General features: G+C 40.2%; 1 protein-coding gene across 3 annotated transcripts; it reads right to left on the reverse strand.

The window, feature by feature from the left end:
- Window positions 1-378: 378 nt before the first annotated feature.
- On the reverse strand, window positions 379-14,962 carry LOC129213490 (uncharacterized). Of its 3 annotated transcripts, none has more exons than XM_054843609.1 (20): window positions 14,832-14,962; window positions 14,051-14,380; window positions 13,443-13,572; window positions 13,185-13,278; window positions 12,293-12,443; window positions 11,744-11,906; window positions 11,108-11,233; window positions 9,830-9,892; window positions 8,310-8,432; window positions 7,819-7,974; window positions 7,101-7,154; window positions 6,603-6,820; window positions 5,710-5,786; window positions 5,431-5,541; window positions 4,746-4,832; window positions 3,795-3,902; window positions 3,475-3,596; window positions 3,128-3,250; window positions 1,670-1,712; window positions 379-1,479 (listed from the first exon to the last, which is right to left on the reverse strand). In XM_054843609.1, the coding sequence occupies exons 2-20, from the start codon at window positions 14,154-14,156 to the stop codon at window positions 1,402-1,404; spliced, it is 2,133 nt and encodes a 710-aa protein (XP_054699584.1). In that variant the 5' UTR covers window positions 14,157-14,380; window positions 14,832-14,962; the 3' UTR covers window positions 379-1,401. The 3 variants fall into 3 exon arrangements, with proteins under 3 accessions (XP_054699584.1, XP_054699585.1, XP_054699583.1); XM_054843610.1 differs by having other exon boundaries at window positions 14,872-14,942; XM_054843608.1 differs by having other exon boundaries at window positions 14,828-14,926.
- Between the last annotated feature and the right edge of the window lie 223 nt (window positions 14,963-15,185).

Raw genomic sequence — 15,185 nt, forward strand, 5'->3', positions numbered from 1 at the left:
CGCCTACCAAGAAGATTAACGTTTGCAGCCTCCTTCCCCCTCTGTTTATTTCCCCCCCCCTCAGCCATAACAGGAACAGGGACCTTCTACTGCTCAGGCAGATGAGGTGAGAAAGATCATATTATTAGGAACATGCAAGAAACCCCTTTCTTGGAATCTGGGATGAAACCCCACAGCGCATCTCTAGGAGCACAGACCAGAACGAGACACCACGTGGCCAGCCCTGCCGCCAGCCAGCAGAACCAGATTCCCAGTATCAGGGGACTTCACTGGCCTCTGCTTGTCCTGGCTGAACTTGGACAGCACAAGATAAAGATACAGCAACCTTTAAAAAAAAAACCCCACACAAAAACCCCAAAAGAGAACTGACAACATAACAGAATTTCTAAAGAGTTTTACTTAAGATTGTGTTGATTTAGATACATGTTCATTTTTGGAGAAAATTCAAATAATAGCGTAGCTTATTTAGGGTAACAAAAGCTGCAAAAGTCACTGGAAGCCTTAGATGTGCAAAATACAGTTCATCACATATTAAAGATTCCCCCCCCCCGACTGCCAAACCAATGCAGACAGGTATCATAGTGGGGCGAAAGAAGAATATAAACCAGGCTAGAAATATGCCCCTATTTCTACCTCCACAGTTCAGGAGTTAACACTTAAACTTACCACTATAATAAGGATTTGAAAAACCCAGAGAGCCATCAGCACCAGTCTAGCAGCCACCTATTGTAGAAAATAAAAACAAAGCCCCACAATTGGAAAACCCTGGAAATTTTTTTTTTTTATTATTTACAAACAAAACAAGCTATTTACTGCATTGGGCCTTCCTGAATTTGGTTGCCTGAAGCAAGTAAGAAAGCTTCAGTTAATGTCCTTCAGCATCGAGTGGTTTATTTGTTATAATTATACACTAAACAAAAGAGGTGTGCAAACAGCATTTTAATGCATACCGTCGTACACCTGTGGAGAGGCAGTTTTCCTTTTTTAAATTTTTGCTTTCTCAGCAGTCATTCTGCTGCAGACATCTCACCCACAGCGCATCTGTGCAACACAACAGAAGTAAAGACTTGTGGTGCTTTCTACTTTGTCTGTGTTTCCCCTCGTTCCCCCTTGATCAGCATGGCTCTGTAGACTGACTTTTTTTTTTTTTTTTTTTTACAAACTTAAACCTGCTACCTCTTTAAACAACTGTGTAATACGTGGACCTGCAAGAAAGGAAAATTTCAAAACACATCTGCTGAAATACAGCCACTGTTCACCAACTTAACCTAGGATTTCATCTGAAGTCAGTTTTTAGCTGAATATTTATGAGATGACAACCAAAGCAGAACACAAGGGACTCTAGGAAGAGAGTTCTCAGATTAAGACAAATTGGAAAATGTTCCTGAAGATTTTACTAAATTAAAGTTTTTCAAAAATGTTTATGAACTTCGAGACTTCATGATGAGCTGTGGTGCCAAGGGGCAGGTGCCTTAATCCCTGGGCAGAATAAAAAAAAATTGGTTAATATATGTCAATGTCACTTATTATAAAAATGACATTAATTTAAAAAATACTGAAGTATATTTGATACATGATATACCAGTTATATATTTATATATTTTGATAAGTGATGTATTTGTCATTGATAGGCTTTGTTGTCAAATTCTAAAATAAGAGAGATACTTACTACATTGTGAAAAAAGTTGCAAAGATGCTTTGCCCATGGACACCTGAAAAACAGATATAGATTCTTAATCCATTTTCTCACAGGGACAGACCCGCCCCCAGTCTCAGCCACTCTGCCTTTTGCATTACTCAAAGCTTTACAAGAAGGCTAATCCAAAATTCACTTCAATTTCCAAATGGAGATGATTTCAGCATCAGATGTACAGTAAAAATCATTAAAACAAAGAATAGACCATAAGAAACAGGATTTAATCAGATTCTCTTGGATCACTGCTAGACCATACTGTAAAGTCTCAAAAATCAAAAGACGACAGTTAATGGAATCGCAGATTTGTTAAATACAGCTTAGCTTATACACAACTGAGTGAAATTAAGTATTTTATTTTCTCAGCTACACAGAGCAAAGGCTGGAGAGAAGAAACAGACAGAAGCATTTCACAAAGGTCAGCTTACATGTCCATGATTTCCACTTAAGACAGTTACTAAGAGGTGAATTCTCAACATTGCTCTGCTGCCACCAGCTACGTGTGAATTAAAAGTGCCAGAGCAAGCAATCACTCTGCCTTCCGGCATACAACCACAGAGTCAATCCATTTCAAAACTATTATGTCAATACATTAAAGACTATCACTCTAAAGGCCATAATGCTTTACTGCGTAACAGAGGAGAGCAAGGATTACACTTGTAAACATATAGTGGTTTCAAAAGTAACACAGCAATGTTTTATTGTCATTTGTAATCTGAATAAAGAACTCAGACTTTTTCAGAACTCTATTTTCCCCACCTGGTGAAGCTTTGTGCTGCTGCAGAGCAAATGGTCTCTCCTTTTAAAAGAGGATAGGAATAACAGGCACAAACCTAATGTTGTCCTCAGTTTGCATGACAGTCCACAGATGTTCCTAAAATCCTTAGTTTTTGGTGGGGATCCACTCCCTCATCACTATGTGAAGTATTTCTTAAAGTTTAAAAGAAATGTTGGCATCTGTACACCCACTGTATTCTTGTGGATACACAATAATTTACATTTTGAGCTACTTTCATCTATTTTCTCTAAAGTTTTACACAGTATTATGCCTCCTTAGAGTCCAGTAACTAATTTGCGGTAAGTCCTGATTAAGGTTTTTTGGTGGTTGTGACGACAGTGATATTTAAGTAATAGAACTAGACTGTACTATATGTAATCTTGACGACAGGTCAGGGTTGCCAAGAGCAGGTAACATGTTTTTCATAACAATGGGCACTGGGAAGTGAGAAGGCCATTTGGTTGCAAAAGGTAACATACAACAACTTCAAATCTACCCAAAACACCGCGTTCAGTATCTTTACCACTGCTCATAACAGGGAAGAATAAAAAACAAGAATGAATTGTGAGTTAAGACTGTTAATTGGGAGAAAGCTACCATCAGTGTCATAACACATAATGATTTTCTATTTGGCTATGATGAAGAGTCACACTTACATATGCAGGTTCTCTGTAATAATATTCAGAGTGAACAGGCCAATGGATTGCATCTTCTTATGTCTGCATGTCAGGAACAGGCAAAGGAATTCACCCACGTACTGGGGACCAAGGTTTTGCCACCTAAGCAATATAAAAATCAGGAAACAGAACACAGCTGTTCAACAGAGACAACTTTCCTATTGATTCCTAGCATCTTATTTGCATTCTTGACTTACCCAAAGCACTGGGCTGGCTGGTTTCAAAGAGCTACGGATTATATCTCTGCTAAACATTACTGCTGCAGGACTGCTCTTACTGCTTCCATAAGCAAACAGACAGACTTCAGGGAACAAGTGGTTACTCACAATTTTAGCATTGTTGCTTTCTGACGATTTAGATCTCTCAAAATCAGGTTGACGGTGCCGTGGAGAACATGTTCTTCATAGGAAAGATGGTCCAATAACAGTCTCAGAGCCCAGAAGTTATTCTAGGAAGAAACAAAGTAAGACCAGTGATTTAATCTAATTGCCAATCATTTCTTAAAGAACAGAATAAATTAAAGGTCAAAGCTAAAGGGGAACAAAGCCAAGTTAAATGTGTCTAAAATCGCCAAGTTGGTATTACAAAGATTTTAAATATAATTTGCTTTAATCTCTTAGAACAGAAATCAGTATCTAGGACTCACCCCAAAAGCCAGCGCTATCTCTAAGAAGGAAGTCAAGTATGGAAGATCACAAAAAAGCATCTGCTGTATTGCTTGCACTGCGAGAATAAGACAAGCCTCATGGTGCAACTGTGGGAAGAAATATCAACAAGACGACATACATTTAAAAGTCCACTTTCTCACTACTTCAATATTGCATCCAGTCAAATCAGCACTAAGTTACTACCATTCCAGGCATGACATCCACAAGAATCTTATGAAGAGCAAAAGAGGGGGAACAGAACAGATACTTCTATTTATATAGCATGTTTCACCTGGTGCTCTCAAAGTCCTCACATAGACATGAAGTCTCACACCATCACAGAAGTAGAATTAAGGGGAAGAAATTTCTGGCCCAGGAGTCACATATTCGGAGAGTAAGCTAAATGTAATTTCCTCAAAAGAAGTAAAAAAGAATAAGATAGCTCCTTAGATGTGTTGACTGTCTTTAATATAGAATACATTTCAAGCCATCTTTAAACACGTTCCACTACGCTTGAAGCCATCATTCAGAACAAGTTTAGAAATTCTGGGGTCTTCCAAGTTTTGAGACAAACACATTGTCAAGTCTTAAAGGATAGTCTCCAGTGTGAGTCAAACACCACAAGATCACTCTGTGAGAAGTTTAGACAGAATAAATTATTACCAACCTTCCCACTTTATAAATGCATAAATTTGAACAGTGATGAAGTAAGACTTGTCCTAGGTTGAAGATGGTGTCAGACCAGAACAGATCCCAATAGTTTTCTTACCTTCAGATATCTGCTCTAGACTTTAGCCTGTGCTAAACAGTCTTACACTGATTCCCCCCAAAAAATCTTCAAGCCCCCTCTTAAAAGCTTTTCATAATAATCCAACTGTTTTCAATACTGCCGTGCCTTCAAGCACAACAAAACAAATGGTAAATTTCCCTATTGCCATGTGCACACTTACCTGAGGAGAGAAAATAGCAGATGGTAAAGAAACATTAATTTTTGCCTTCAGTTCCTCCAAGAGGCCACCACTGGCAGCGAGCACCCCCTAGAATAAAAGTAATGAGTCACTAGTTAATGGAAAGGATGTCCAGAGACTCTGTAAACATCAAACAGTGCCCAAGATGGTTCTTTCATGCACTTGTACTTATTGTTTCAGCATTTTTTTTTACAGATGAGGTTGACTGTTCAACATCGTACTCAAGGAAAGTTGAGGCTCTACAGCACTAACCAAACTATATCATGTAACCTCTTCATTTGAGCCTACTATGCTGAGCAGACAGCTATTTCTGTTCTTGGGAAGGAAATACCCAGATACTGATGCTTTAGGACTATCTGAACACATTTTTCTTAAACAGCTTTCCTATCCATTTTGTTATCTGATTCATCTCAACATTAAAATATATAGAATCACCATTAGGCATTGAGCTGCAAGCAGAGTTAATCCATTTACTGTTGCATTTAACACTCCTGAATCACAACATTTTGCAAAGCGTTATATTTGGCACATACCACAACGGTATTTGATGAGGCACCGTAAAGTTAACCTTAGTATTTAGAAAAACAAGCCAATGCCCACATCAAATGAAGCCTTGTATAAAACCAAGACAACAGATTCTCCCATTTCACGGTACTGTTTCGGTTACCTTTTGGAAGTCAAGTGGTGGCTCTTTCAGGGATAGGGGATGTAGGTGCCCACTTTTTTCCAGCAAACTGCTACTACCCAAAATCATGATGAGGGAACTCCAGCATTTAGGCTGAAACACAGCAGAAGATTTGTTTTAGAAAGTCAAATCTATTCAGAGGTGTGAACTATTCAGAGAGAAAAGGGTTCTGATAGTAAATCCTTGCATTAGAGAAGCAACTGGACAAAACAGGTAACAGAAACACTCGATGGGCCACAAATGCAGTTTTAATAGACTCACATTCCTGTATAGTGACACATTGCTGTAAAGGAGTTTGAGCGCCTGCTTAATTAGAACACCATCTTTCAAGGGAGACCCTGCAAGAAGAAAAAATCCAAAGCTTAGCTTATATTCCCTGAATAACTATAGAGTGTGAGCACAAACAAGATATTGACATAGTTACAGATATATTTCTACAGAAACCTAACAAAAAGAAACAAATGAGTGTCTACAGCTATTTTATCAATATTTTGTAGGTTCTGTATAGAAAAAACCATCAATTGTAAAATGCTATTCTGGAAAGCTGCAGAGAACTGAATACAATTTTGACTAAACCATCACAGAACAAAGTCCTCATTATGTACATCACACCACAGCACAGTGCGATACACGCTGCCAGTATCTCATACGTCTAAGAATTCTACTTGTAGCTGAACATCTCCAAAATAAATCTTTGATTTCAGAATATACCTTGACAAGTAGTATACACCAAGACAGGTGATCACAGTTATCAGTGGCTAAATTAATGACGGAATGTAATACACATATTGTGAAACCCTTTCCATCAGGAAGCTTTTATTCTCAAGGTCAAGGCTGAGACATACCATAATGTTAAGTTACGCACTGCCATGGGTAATGCCATGATGTAATAGAGCGCTTTGTATTTTCTTTTAATAGGTTGCTTTCAGCAAAACAACTTCACAGCTGACAAAACAAGTACACTCCACACAGAATGCTAAACAAATTCAAGCTCAAATATAAAGACATTCTTCCTGCCTAGTGTTATGTACTATGCTTTTGTCCAGTCAATTTATAGTTGGGTTCAGAGCCCCTCAGAATGTTACTGGATTTAATGAAAAAGTAAAAGCTGTAATTAAGGTTTTAAACATATGTAAGCAAGAAATCACACTTGCCAACTGTAATCCAGGGCCCAGAGTCTAGCATATCCTTTCCAGTGGGCACACTGCCTGTTCTGAACATCTTCAGGTAGACCTCAAACTGGAACGGTGTTATCCGGCAGGCAGTACAGCACGCAAGGCTGTTGACAGGAAACAACAGCGAATGTGCAGCATCGAGGAAGTCTCCAGTTTTACACAAATAGAATGGGATTTTATCTCGAAGGTCTCTTAAACTGGAAAGAGGAAAGAAATGAATATTTGATTTTCATTAATATGAAAGTTTTACAATATGTATGTATTGATCTGATTATGCTTGACCACTAGTAAGTTACATCCGATAAGGCAGAAGTTAGTTGCAATGCAGCATTGCTTTCATTTAGCAAACAGCTGCCAAAATCCTATTGCTTTTCATTCTGCCAGTTTATTACACATTAAAGAAACACACACTGGGACACAATCTTAAGGCAAAGACACAACTGGGATTAAAAAAAAAAAAAGGAAAAAACCATTTACCCTTTGGTATCGTTGCATTTCACAGCTCTCAGGTAGCGAACAACTTCTTTATAGCTGGAGAGAAAAAAAGAGAGAGTAGGAAGAGGAAGGAAGCACAAAGCTATATACAGGTCAATCAAATATTTACTACAATTAAAGCAGCAAAACAGTAGATCTTCCCACAGAAGAGCCATTACACAATAGAATAGAAACACAACTGGTAGAAAAGAGATAGTTGGAAATAAGTTCCAAAAAGCTATTCAGATCACCTCTGTACTCTGACAAAGTAAAACAGGAGGTTGCCTTTCAATTTAAGTCTTTAAGTGGACTGTATTCTTTTGAATGCAGACATCTGAAGACCCAGAGACCAGAACACATCTTTTGCCATCTTTCACCTAGTTAGTCTTTAAAACAAATTCTGGTTGTCAAACGTCCACATCTGAAACCTACTGAGGTTATGGAAACAAAGCAATTATCTACTTTTAACATTAGTTTCTGGTCTTGAAGTGTTCAAAGGGCTCAATTCTGCTTTGAAAAACTTCAAAAAGCTACTAGCCTTGTTGATAAGAAGCAATGGGCACGAACAGCTTCAAACGTATCTTTGTTTTGTATGTCTCCCCACCATACAAAACTCCTGAAGACGTTAGGAAAACACTATACTGCAGTAAATACCATGCAAAAATGTAAAAGTCAAGTTCATAAAATGACAAAACCAAAACAAGACCAAACCAAATCTTACTTTGTTTTGTCTACCAATTTCTCCACTCGAGCCTCTATAACAGGGAGCGTTTCCCACAGAAATACTTTTCTTCCTTTCTGTGTTCTTTGACCAGTGATGTTCTGGCCTTTTAAAACAGTGGTCAGTAATACATGGTCCCATGGCACAACGTTCAAGCTGGAAGTACAAAAATAAAGTCATTCTTAACCACATTTTGTTTGCACACTATAATTTATTTCCCTTTAAGTAACGTGAAGATTTACCAATAAAACATTTTGAGGTTTACAGCTCACTTTGGGGTGGGGGGGTAGGGAGAGAAGAAAGAAAAAAGCTACATAGACAATTTAAGCATAGCATCAAACAACAACTTTTCCTGTAAGGACAGGACAAATACAAAGCAGCTAATATGGAAATCTTCCTATAAAATGCTCACACCTAATACTATCAGTGAAACTGATCAAGCAACTGTTTAAAAAAAATTATATCCTGTAGACAAAAACCAAAGAACATACCTGTTTGAGAAGCCAAAACAGTGACACGGAAGTGAGATGGACTGAAAAAAATTAACAAATTTTTCATACAGACTTTTTGGGAAGTCACACATCACCAGCATCCTCTGAAGTTGTGTTGTGATCCTATGTTTTGAACAGAAAAAAAAAATCAAAATCTCTTAAAATCAGATGAATTACTATTAAGTTGGGTTTTTTTTAATCCTACGGGAAATTATTCTACAGAAGTTTGGGGGTTTTTTGTTAGATGTCAGGTACACAGTTTGGATCTATATTTAAATTTGTGCTTTAAGATTTGTAGTGAATAACGGTATTGCTTTGTTACTAAACACCAGTGAAACTAAGGTTCTGTGGTCTTAAGTTTTAAAACAAAGATCCCCAGTGAGTATATGCGAGAAACACCGCAGAAATATATGATGAGCCTGATAGGCAATCTGATCGATCTGAGTTCCTGGCAGCTTCAAAGCCATTGAAACTATCCTTATCTTAACTGAAACCTGGAGATAACACTGACACAGAGTTTACTCTTAAAATTGGGGGAGGGACACAAAAAATTCCTTTTCAAGTAAGAAATTAAAAAATTCAAGAATAGTAATTTAAAATGAAAACTGATATAGGATTTAGGTTATACCTGTCATTAGTTTCAAATAAGAAGTGAGAATATATAATTGTTTTTGAGTGCTCCTGAAAAAAGTTAATTCTTAATTCATTAACCTTCCATTGCAAGTGAATTTGGGGTTAAAGGTGAAATACAAAGCTAAAATGAGAAATGAATTATGCCAAGGGAGCTCGATGTCCTCATTCATGGGCCTCGGGGGGAACTTTACTATGTTACATCCCTGGCTACTCCATCCCAGTGGATTACTACAAGGCTGCTGTTTTGATCTTTAACAGACGCTATTTACTCTTTGGCTTAACAACCACAAGTAGCTACCTGACACCACCTTCCGGTCTGGCCTTACAGAGCACTCCCTAGACTACAGTCAAAAAGTAATCCATCTTCTTGGCTTTGAGTTCCCCATTGAGTTATTCTCTTCTGAGGCAACAAGGAAGGGTTTGAGTGTTTATGTGGCTCTAAGGCAGGTATTACCCTTGTCCTTCACAGAAAGGGACTAATATTAAAGAGAGCTTCTAAAAATCCTGATTTGTAGTGTACAACTGTAGAACCTGATAGCATGCTGAAGTCCCTGCTCATTAGGCTGACCAGTGCATATTGTTTATATTCTTCTGCCTGTCACTACCCATCTGTGGTCTGCGCGCAGAAAGCAGCAGGCCACTCTTGCTCTGCTCGCACAGTGTCTAAGACAGTACAGTGGGGTTGTGCTCCCTGATAAGGGCTTCCTGATGCTACAGAACCATAAGATTGTACACCCGTGCAAGTTGACTTTTGGCTTTTAAGAGCTAAAGCATTCACGTTTTTTCCTTCATGTCTTTTAATAGAAGTCATTTTAAATGTCAGCAGTGTTTGCAGCTAGCAAACATTCCATTGCTGTCTCAACATCATATGATAAGACAAGTCTTACCTTTGAAACAAACAAGGGACAGCAATCTTTAATGAAGCAGTATGACCAAGGTTCTGCCAGCTTCTATGAGGGGAGGAAAAAAAGCAGTAATTAATGTGTGGCTGGTTTTCCTGCTGTTACCCCTTCTCTACACTCAACTGTTTCAGAAAACACGTTTTTCTTAAAAAACGTTGGGAACTATCATGCTAATAAGTTATTCCAAAGAGAAAAAACAAGTGGTCAAAGTATAAAACATGTTTTAGAATTAACACTGTTTTACAGCAGTACCTAACCTACTGAAACACATGTCCCCTGCACCGACCCAAGTGGAGTAAAGCAGTACCAAATCTTTTAACCTGCCACATTAGACCATTGTGGGCACACCTTTGCTCTTGCAGGGCCTCTGAAGGGCTGTATATCATCATCCCATGAGAGGGCCAAACCACATCCCATGTAACTAATTACAGTGAATGCTGTGGGAGTCATAATAAGCACACGAAGAAAAACCTCCACAAATAATGTATCCATCCCGCTCTTTGCGAATCTTGACAGTTCCTCGGAATTGTCTCTGGCCTGTTGAACTCAGATCACATTTACTTCTCCTTTATAAAAAGCCTTGAATTTAAGCCCCCAAATATTTAGGTTTTGCAAAGCAAAGCTCAAGCTAGACTGTAATCAAGCATGAAACAGCCGTGATATAGACAAGAAAATAACCAGCACAAGTAGTAAAGACTGAAGTATTTAAAGCCTGGTTTTATTTATCATGCAGTCCTCCCAGCTGATAGGTCAGTCTCCAGACTTAAGGGAGGCATCTAAAACTTATTACCCAAGGAACATCACACCTTCCCTTACTTCCAGTTCAGAAGTAGATGTTTCTTCACACAATGCAGCTTGTGCATTCTCCACTCAGGAAAGCTCCCTTGCCCTGAACCTTCTCTTGGGGAACTGACTCCACCTGCCATTATCTGCTGTCTGTCACCCTCCCTCCTCTCAGTTCCCATATCAAATTCCTTCCCCTCCTTGGAGATCATCTCCCCTCCTTATAACTCAATCCCACTTAACTTCGTCCTCTCACATCCAAAATCTTTAACTTTCTCTTTTCCCCCCAAATTCCTCCCATAACCACTCTCAGTTCTCCCTCAGGTGTAGTCCTTTCCCTCTCCTTGCGCTGCAGCCAGGGCTGTGATCTTTACACTGTCCTTACACTTAATAAATGGAAAAGCAGAACTCTCTCACTTAGCCTCCTCCTTTTGAGAGGCAAATGAGGATTACACACCAGATGTCGAACTGGATACTTACAAAGCAGGGTCTTTATGAAGTGCTATCTCTTTAGCTGCTCCCAGAAACATGACAGCAGCAGCTCTAGGACTCTCTCTTTCTGCCTGATTTAAAAATCTTGTTACCAGCGCAAAAACTCCAGAATACCTAAGAAAGTTAAGTAGTCCATAAGATAAAGCGTCTGCAATAACGTACTTTGTAAACAAATTGCAACTATGACCGTTCTACAGTTTGAGAGCAAATTGACTTGCCTTTCCTTGACAAGCATCTGTAAGATAGTGACACAACTGTTACTTCAAGCATTTTAAAGGCATATACCATCAAGTAAAACCTGAACTCCATCCTAAAAACCAAATTTGTAAAGATACAGACTTTGCTTTCATGCTTTCCCAGGTTATAATAATGAGGGATATTATCAAGTGTCTTAGTATAGCACAAGGGATGCATTTAAAGTTGTATTTAAGATTTAAAGATGTATTCAAGGGGCTGTTTAAACTACATCCAAGTGCAATTTAATAGCTCACTGGCCAAGTAAGTTCTCTCAACTCTGTTTCTTCTATATCAGGTGCCATGATTCTGATTATCACTTGACTAAAGGAAAGCAAACCTGCACTGACCAGTATGTACTGCTAGTAGCTGAGTTCTGTTGTCACTTACTTGTATACAACCTCCATGTTGCGTGATCTGCAGATATTGCATTGCCCAGGAGGCAATTTCGGGAGGCAAAAGCACTCATGTTGTGTGGGAGGCATTCTTTCTCCAATCAGATACTTATTATATTCCACAGAAAGTTCCTGGATAAATTTTATTAAAAGACTTCCTAAGAGAGCAAACAGATGTGAAACTGTTAATGCATTTTTTTCAATACTAAAAGTAACAGAGAGACAATCATAAGTACCCCACATAAAATATTCAACAAGTTACTCACACTCAATCTTATTGGCCAGGAAAGCTTTGTTGCTTCTTCCAGGGGAAGGAAAGCAGGGAAGCAAAAAAAACCTGGACCTGCAGACCTGTGTCTGGTCTGACTGTGCCCAGAGAGTAGCAACAGTAAGCTGCTACCTTAAAAAAAGAAAAAAATCAGCAATCCTTCTCAAGGAGACTAGACAAGGTGTCCTTGTAGATTACAAATGTCATCAAGCCACAGACTGAGTAACCCCAGTGAGCCACAGCTCTCCCAGGACAGCATGAGTCCATAACGCTTACCACCATGCCGAAGGTCTGCATCTATATCTGTCATCTCCAAATTGAACATTACGAGAACACCAGCCAAGGCAAAGTCACGCTGGTCCTTCCAGAATTTGCTTTTGTTGTGGGCATTGCAGTGACAGAGGGAAGGGGTTGTCCAATTCTGGCACTATTTCACAAAATGTGAAAAACAGAAAAGTTTGGAGGTTTTTTTGGTTTTGTTTTTTTTTTTCCTTTTCTCCAGTTGAGCAAATCAAAAGTTAGTTTCTCTGAGTTAAGGACTACAGTTTATTTCATCCTTTACACATCTAGGCAAAGCCACAGTGAAGTATTTTGACAGTCAGGGCAAGAAACCAATATGGCAATAACTCAGTATCATAGCTAACTTTTTTTTTTAAGTGCCCACAATAGTTTACCATCATTCCTGAATACCTTACAGAGACACTGAGGGCAGACACCCTCCCCGCTGTAAACTGGTACCAGAGCACTGCCATTGCACATTCACCCCAACTTTGTTCACAGTTCAAAGTTTTCTGAATTCTAGTAAAAACCCAAACAAACCCCCCACACCCAATTCCCCCAACTCATCCACTCCCTCACTCTAGGTTAGGACAGTCTAAAAGTTTGACATTTTTCCAGTGCAGTGAGAAGCAGTCCAATTCATCAATCCAGTAGTCCAGCTGGAGCAGCTAGTTGCTGGACTACTAGAAAGAAACCTAGACAGCAATCACATTTTAGTAGGATTGTGAAGCAGACAGATATCAACATTTAGGAGAGGAACTGTTGAAATAATAAAGTTTCATCTATCATTTATTCTTTTAGTGTGCTTAAGAACGATTTCTTTTAAAAAGACTGTTGAGTAATTTAGTTTACTCAAAGTTGTCCATTTCTTGATTACAGCTCTGCTTACCTCAGAAGCTAGTTTATCACATATGTAGCAGTAGCACTGATTACAAATATCAGCATTTTGTCCAAGGGGTGAGCACGTATCACATTCCATTCGCCTACAGAGTTGAAAAACAGAACGTTATTTACAGAACAAGTTACACGTTTCTGCAACTCTACTTCTGCTTTCAGCTGTTAAAAAGCTAACAAGGTTACTTGACAAGATGGACTAAATGTGGAAAATGAACACCCCCCCCATTAACCTCCATATCACTGAACATACTCAAATGGGTGTGTTGTACAGTCATATCTTGCATGAGGCATTACATTTGCTTGTTTACAGAAAGTAACCATTAGTTCACATTCCTCATCCACAACTTCTTCAGATTTCTCCTCTTCCAGGACAGACTTCTCTGTAGAAAAGAGAATATGCAGTGTAATTCAGTATAAAGGTAACTATAACTTCATTACAGATTCAAACAGCTACTGACATTTACTTTTTAAAAACACTTTAAGGCACAAATTTTCTTATGATTTCATATGGTGCCAAGAAGAATGATACAGTGGCCTGGGACAAAAAGCTTCCACACACTATCAAAACAGAGGAAATGTAATTAAAAAGGATCCAACTGACATTGAAAAGGCCCAGTCTCAGCTACATTTGTAATATTTTGAAACTACAAAGCAGTATCTTTTAGATTAAGGAGCGCCATGAAAGAAATCCCAAAAGTTATGAAATAACGGCAGTTCCTCCTGGTTTTATTTATTTTTGAAGTACTTTGTTTTCCTAGTAGCAGAAAGAGACATTTCAAGCATATGGCAATAATTTACCTCGGTTTATTTCAAAAATTCTTTACAGAACTTCACTGACAACAAGAGTACAGTACTTACCCAATGGGTCTACTAGTAGAACTGAATTCCCAAGTGTGCTCTCAGCTTCATCATCACTGATCAGGATTATACTCGGCTCTTCCTCTTCTCTTTTTGATGGCCCCATGGTTACTGAACTCCAAAGGAAAGGAACTATTTGGCAGCAAACAGGACACAAAGATAGTTCACACTTTGAAGGTCCTTTCCTCAAGAAGCGAAGGAAAAGACTTCTCTAAGACCCAGACTCTTCATCTATGTTGATTAAGTTACACTAGGGACAGAAACGTTCAACCCTTACTGCAGTCAGCAGCTCAAAAAACATTGCAGTGTCCATTCAGAGCTGAGAGAGCCCTAAAAACAAGAAGGTGAGAGGAAAGAAAAAATAAATGAGATCTGCTGTTCCTTCGGTGGGTTTGGTGGCACCACCTTTGAAAGGACTACCTAACGACAACAACTAGTGTTCACAACAGCTTAGCTATCGCGTGCAGAGGGGGGGCACCAGCGATGCCCAGCACAGACCTGCCCGCTCCCTCCCCTCACTCCCGGTTCCCCAACCTCAAACAAACCCACCCCCACCTCACCCCACCTCCCCCCTCGCCCCCCAACAGCAGCTTCCTGCCCCCTCCCCGCCCCAACTGCATTCTCCCCCTCCCCACTCCAAGCCCCACGTAGCTCCTTTCCCTCCCCCCCCCCAACCACCTCCCAGGCCGCCCCAACCCCCGCCCCAACCAACTCCGCTCCCCCCCCCCCCCCCCCCGGCTTCCCCTCACCCCACACTCCCCTCCCATCACGACCTACCCACCCGCCAACTCCTGCCCATCCTCGCCGGGCGCTCCCCTCACCGCAGGGCCCCCAGCCCCGCTACCGCCCCGGTGGGCCCGAGCCGCTCCCGCCACCACCGAGCTGTTCAACCCCGCCACTCTTTGAACAAATAAGTGCTTCCGAGGTGGCGACCCCGGAAGGCGTCCGCGCGGTGACGCTACCCCCGCTACTTCCGCCCTGGCAGCGGGGTGGGAGAGCTGCGGTGGGGCCGCCATATTTGGTGAGGGCGGGGGCGGTGCGCCTCACGCCTGCGGGGCGCAGGGCCTGGAGCGGGCCCGGCTCCCTCAATAGCGGTGCTGCCGCAGTGATTAAATGCACCCTTCATCCTCCACAG

Source organism: Grus americana, chromosome 15 (assembly GCF_028858705.1).
Source record: "Grus americana isolate bGruAme1 chromosome 15, bGruAme1.mat, whole genome shotgun sequence".
Lineage (NCBI taxonomy): Eukaryota > Metazoa > Chordata > Aves > Gruiformes > Gruidae > Grus > Grus americana.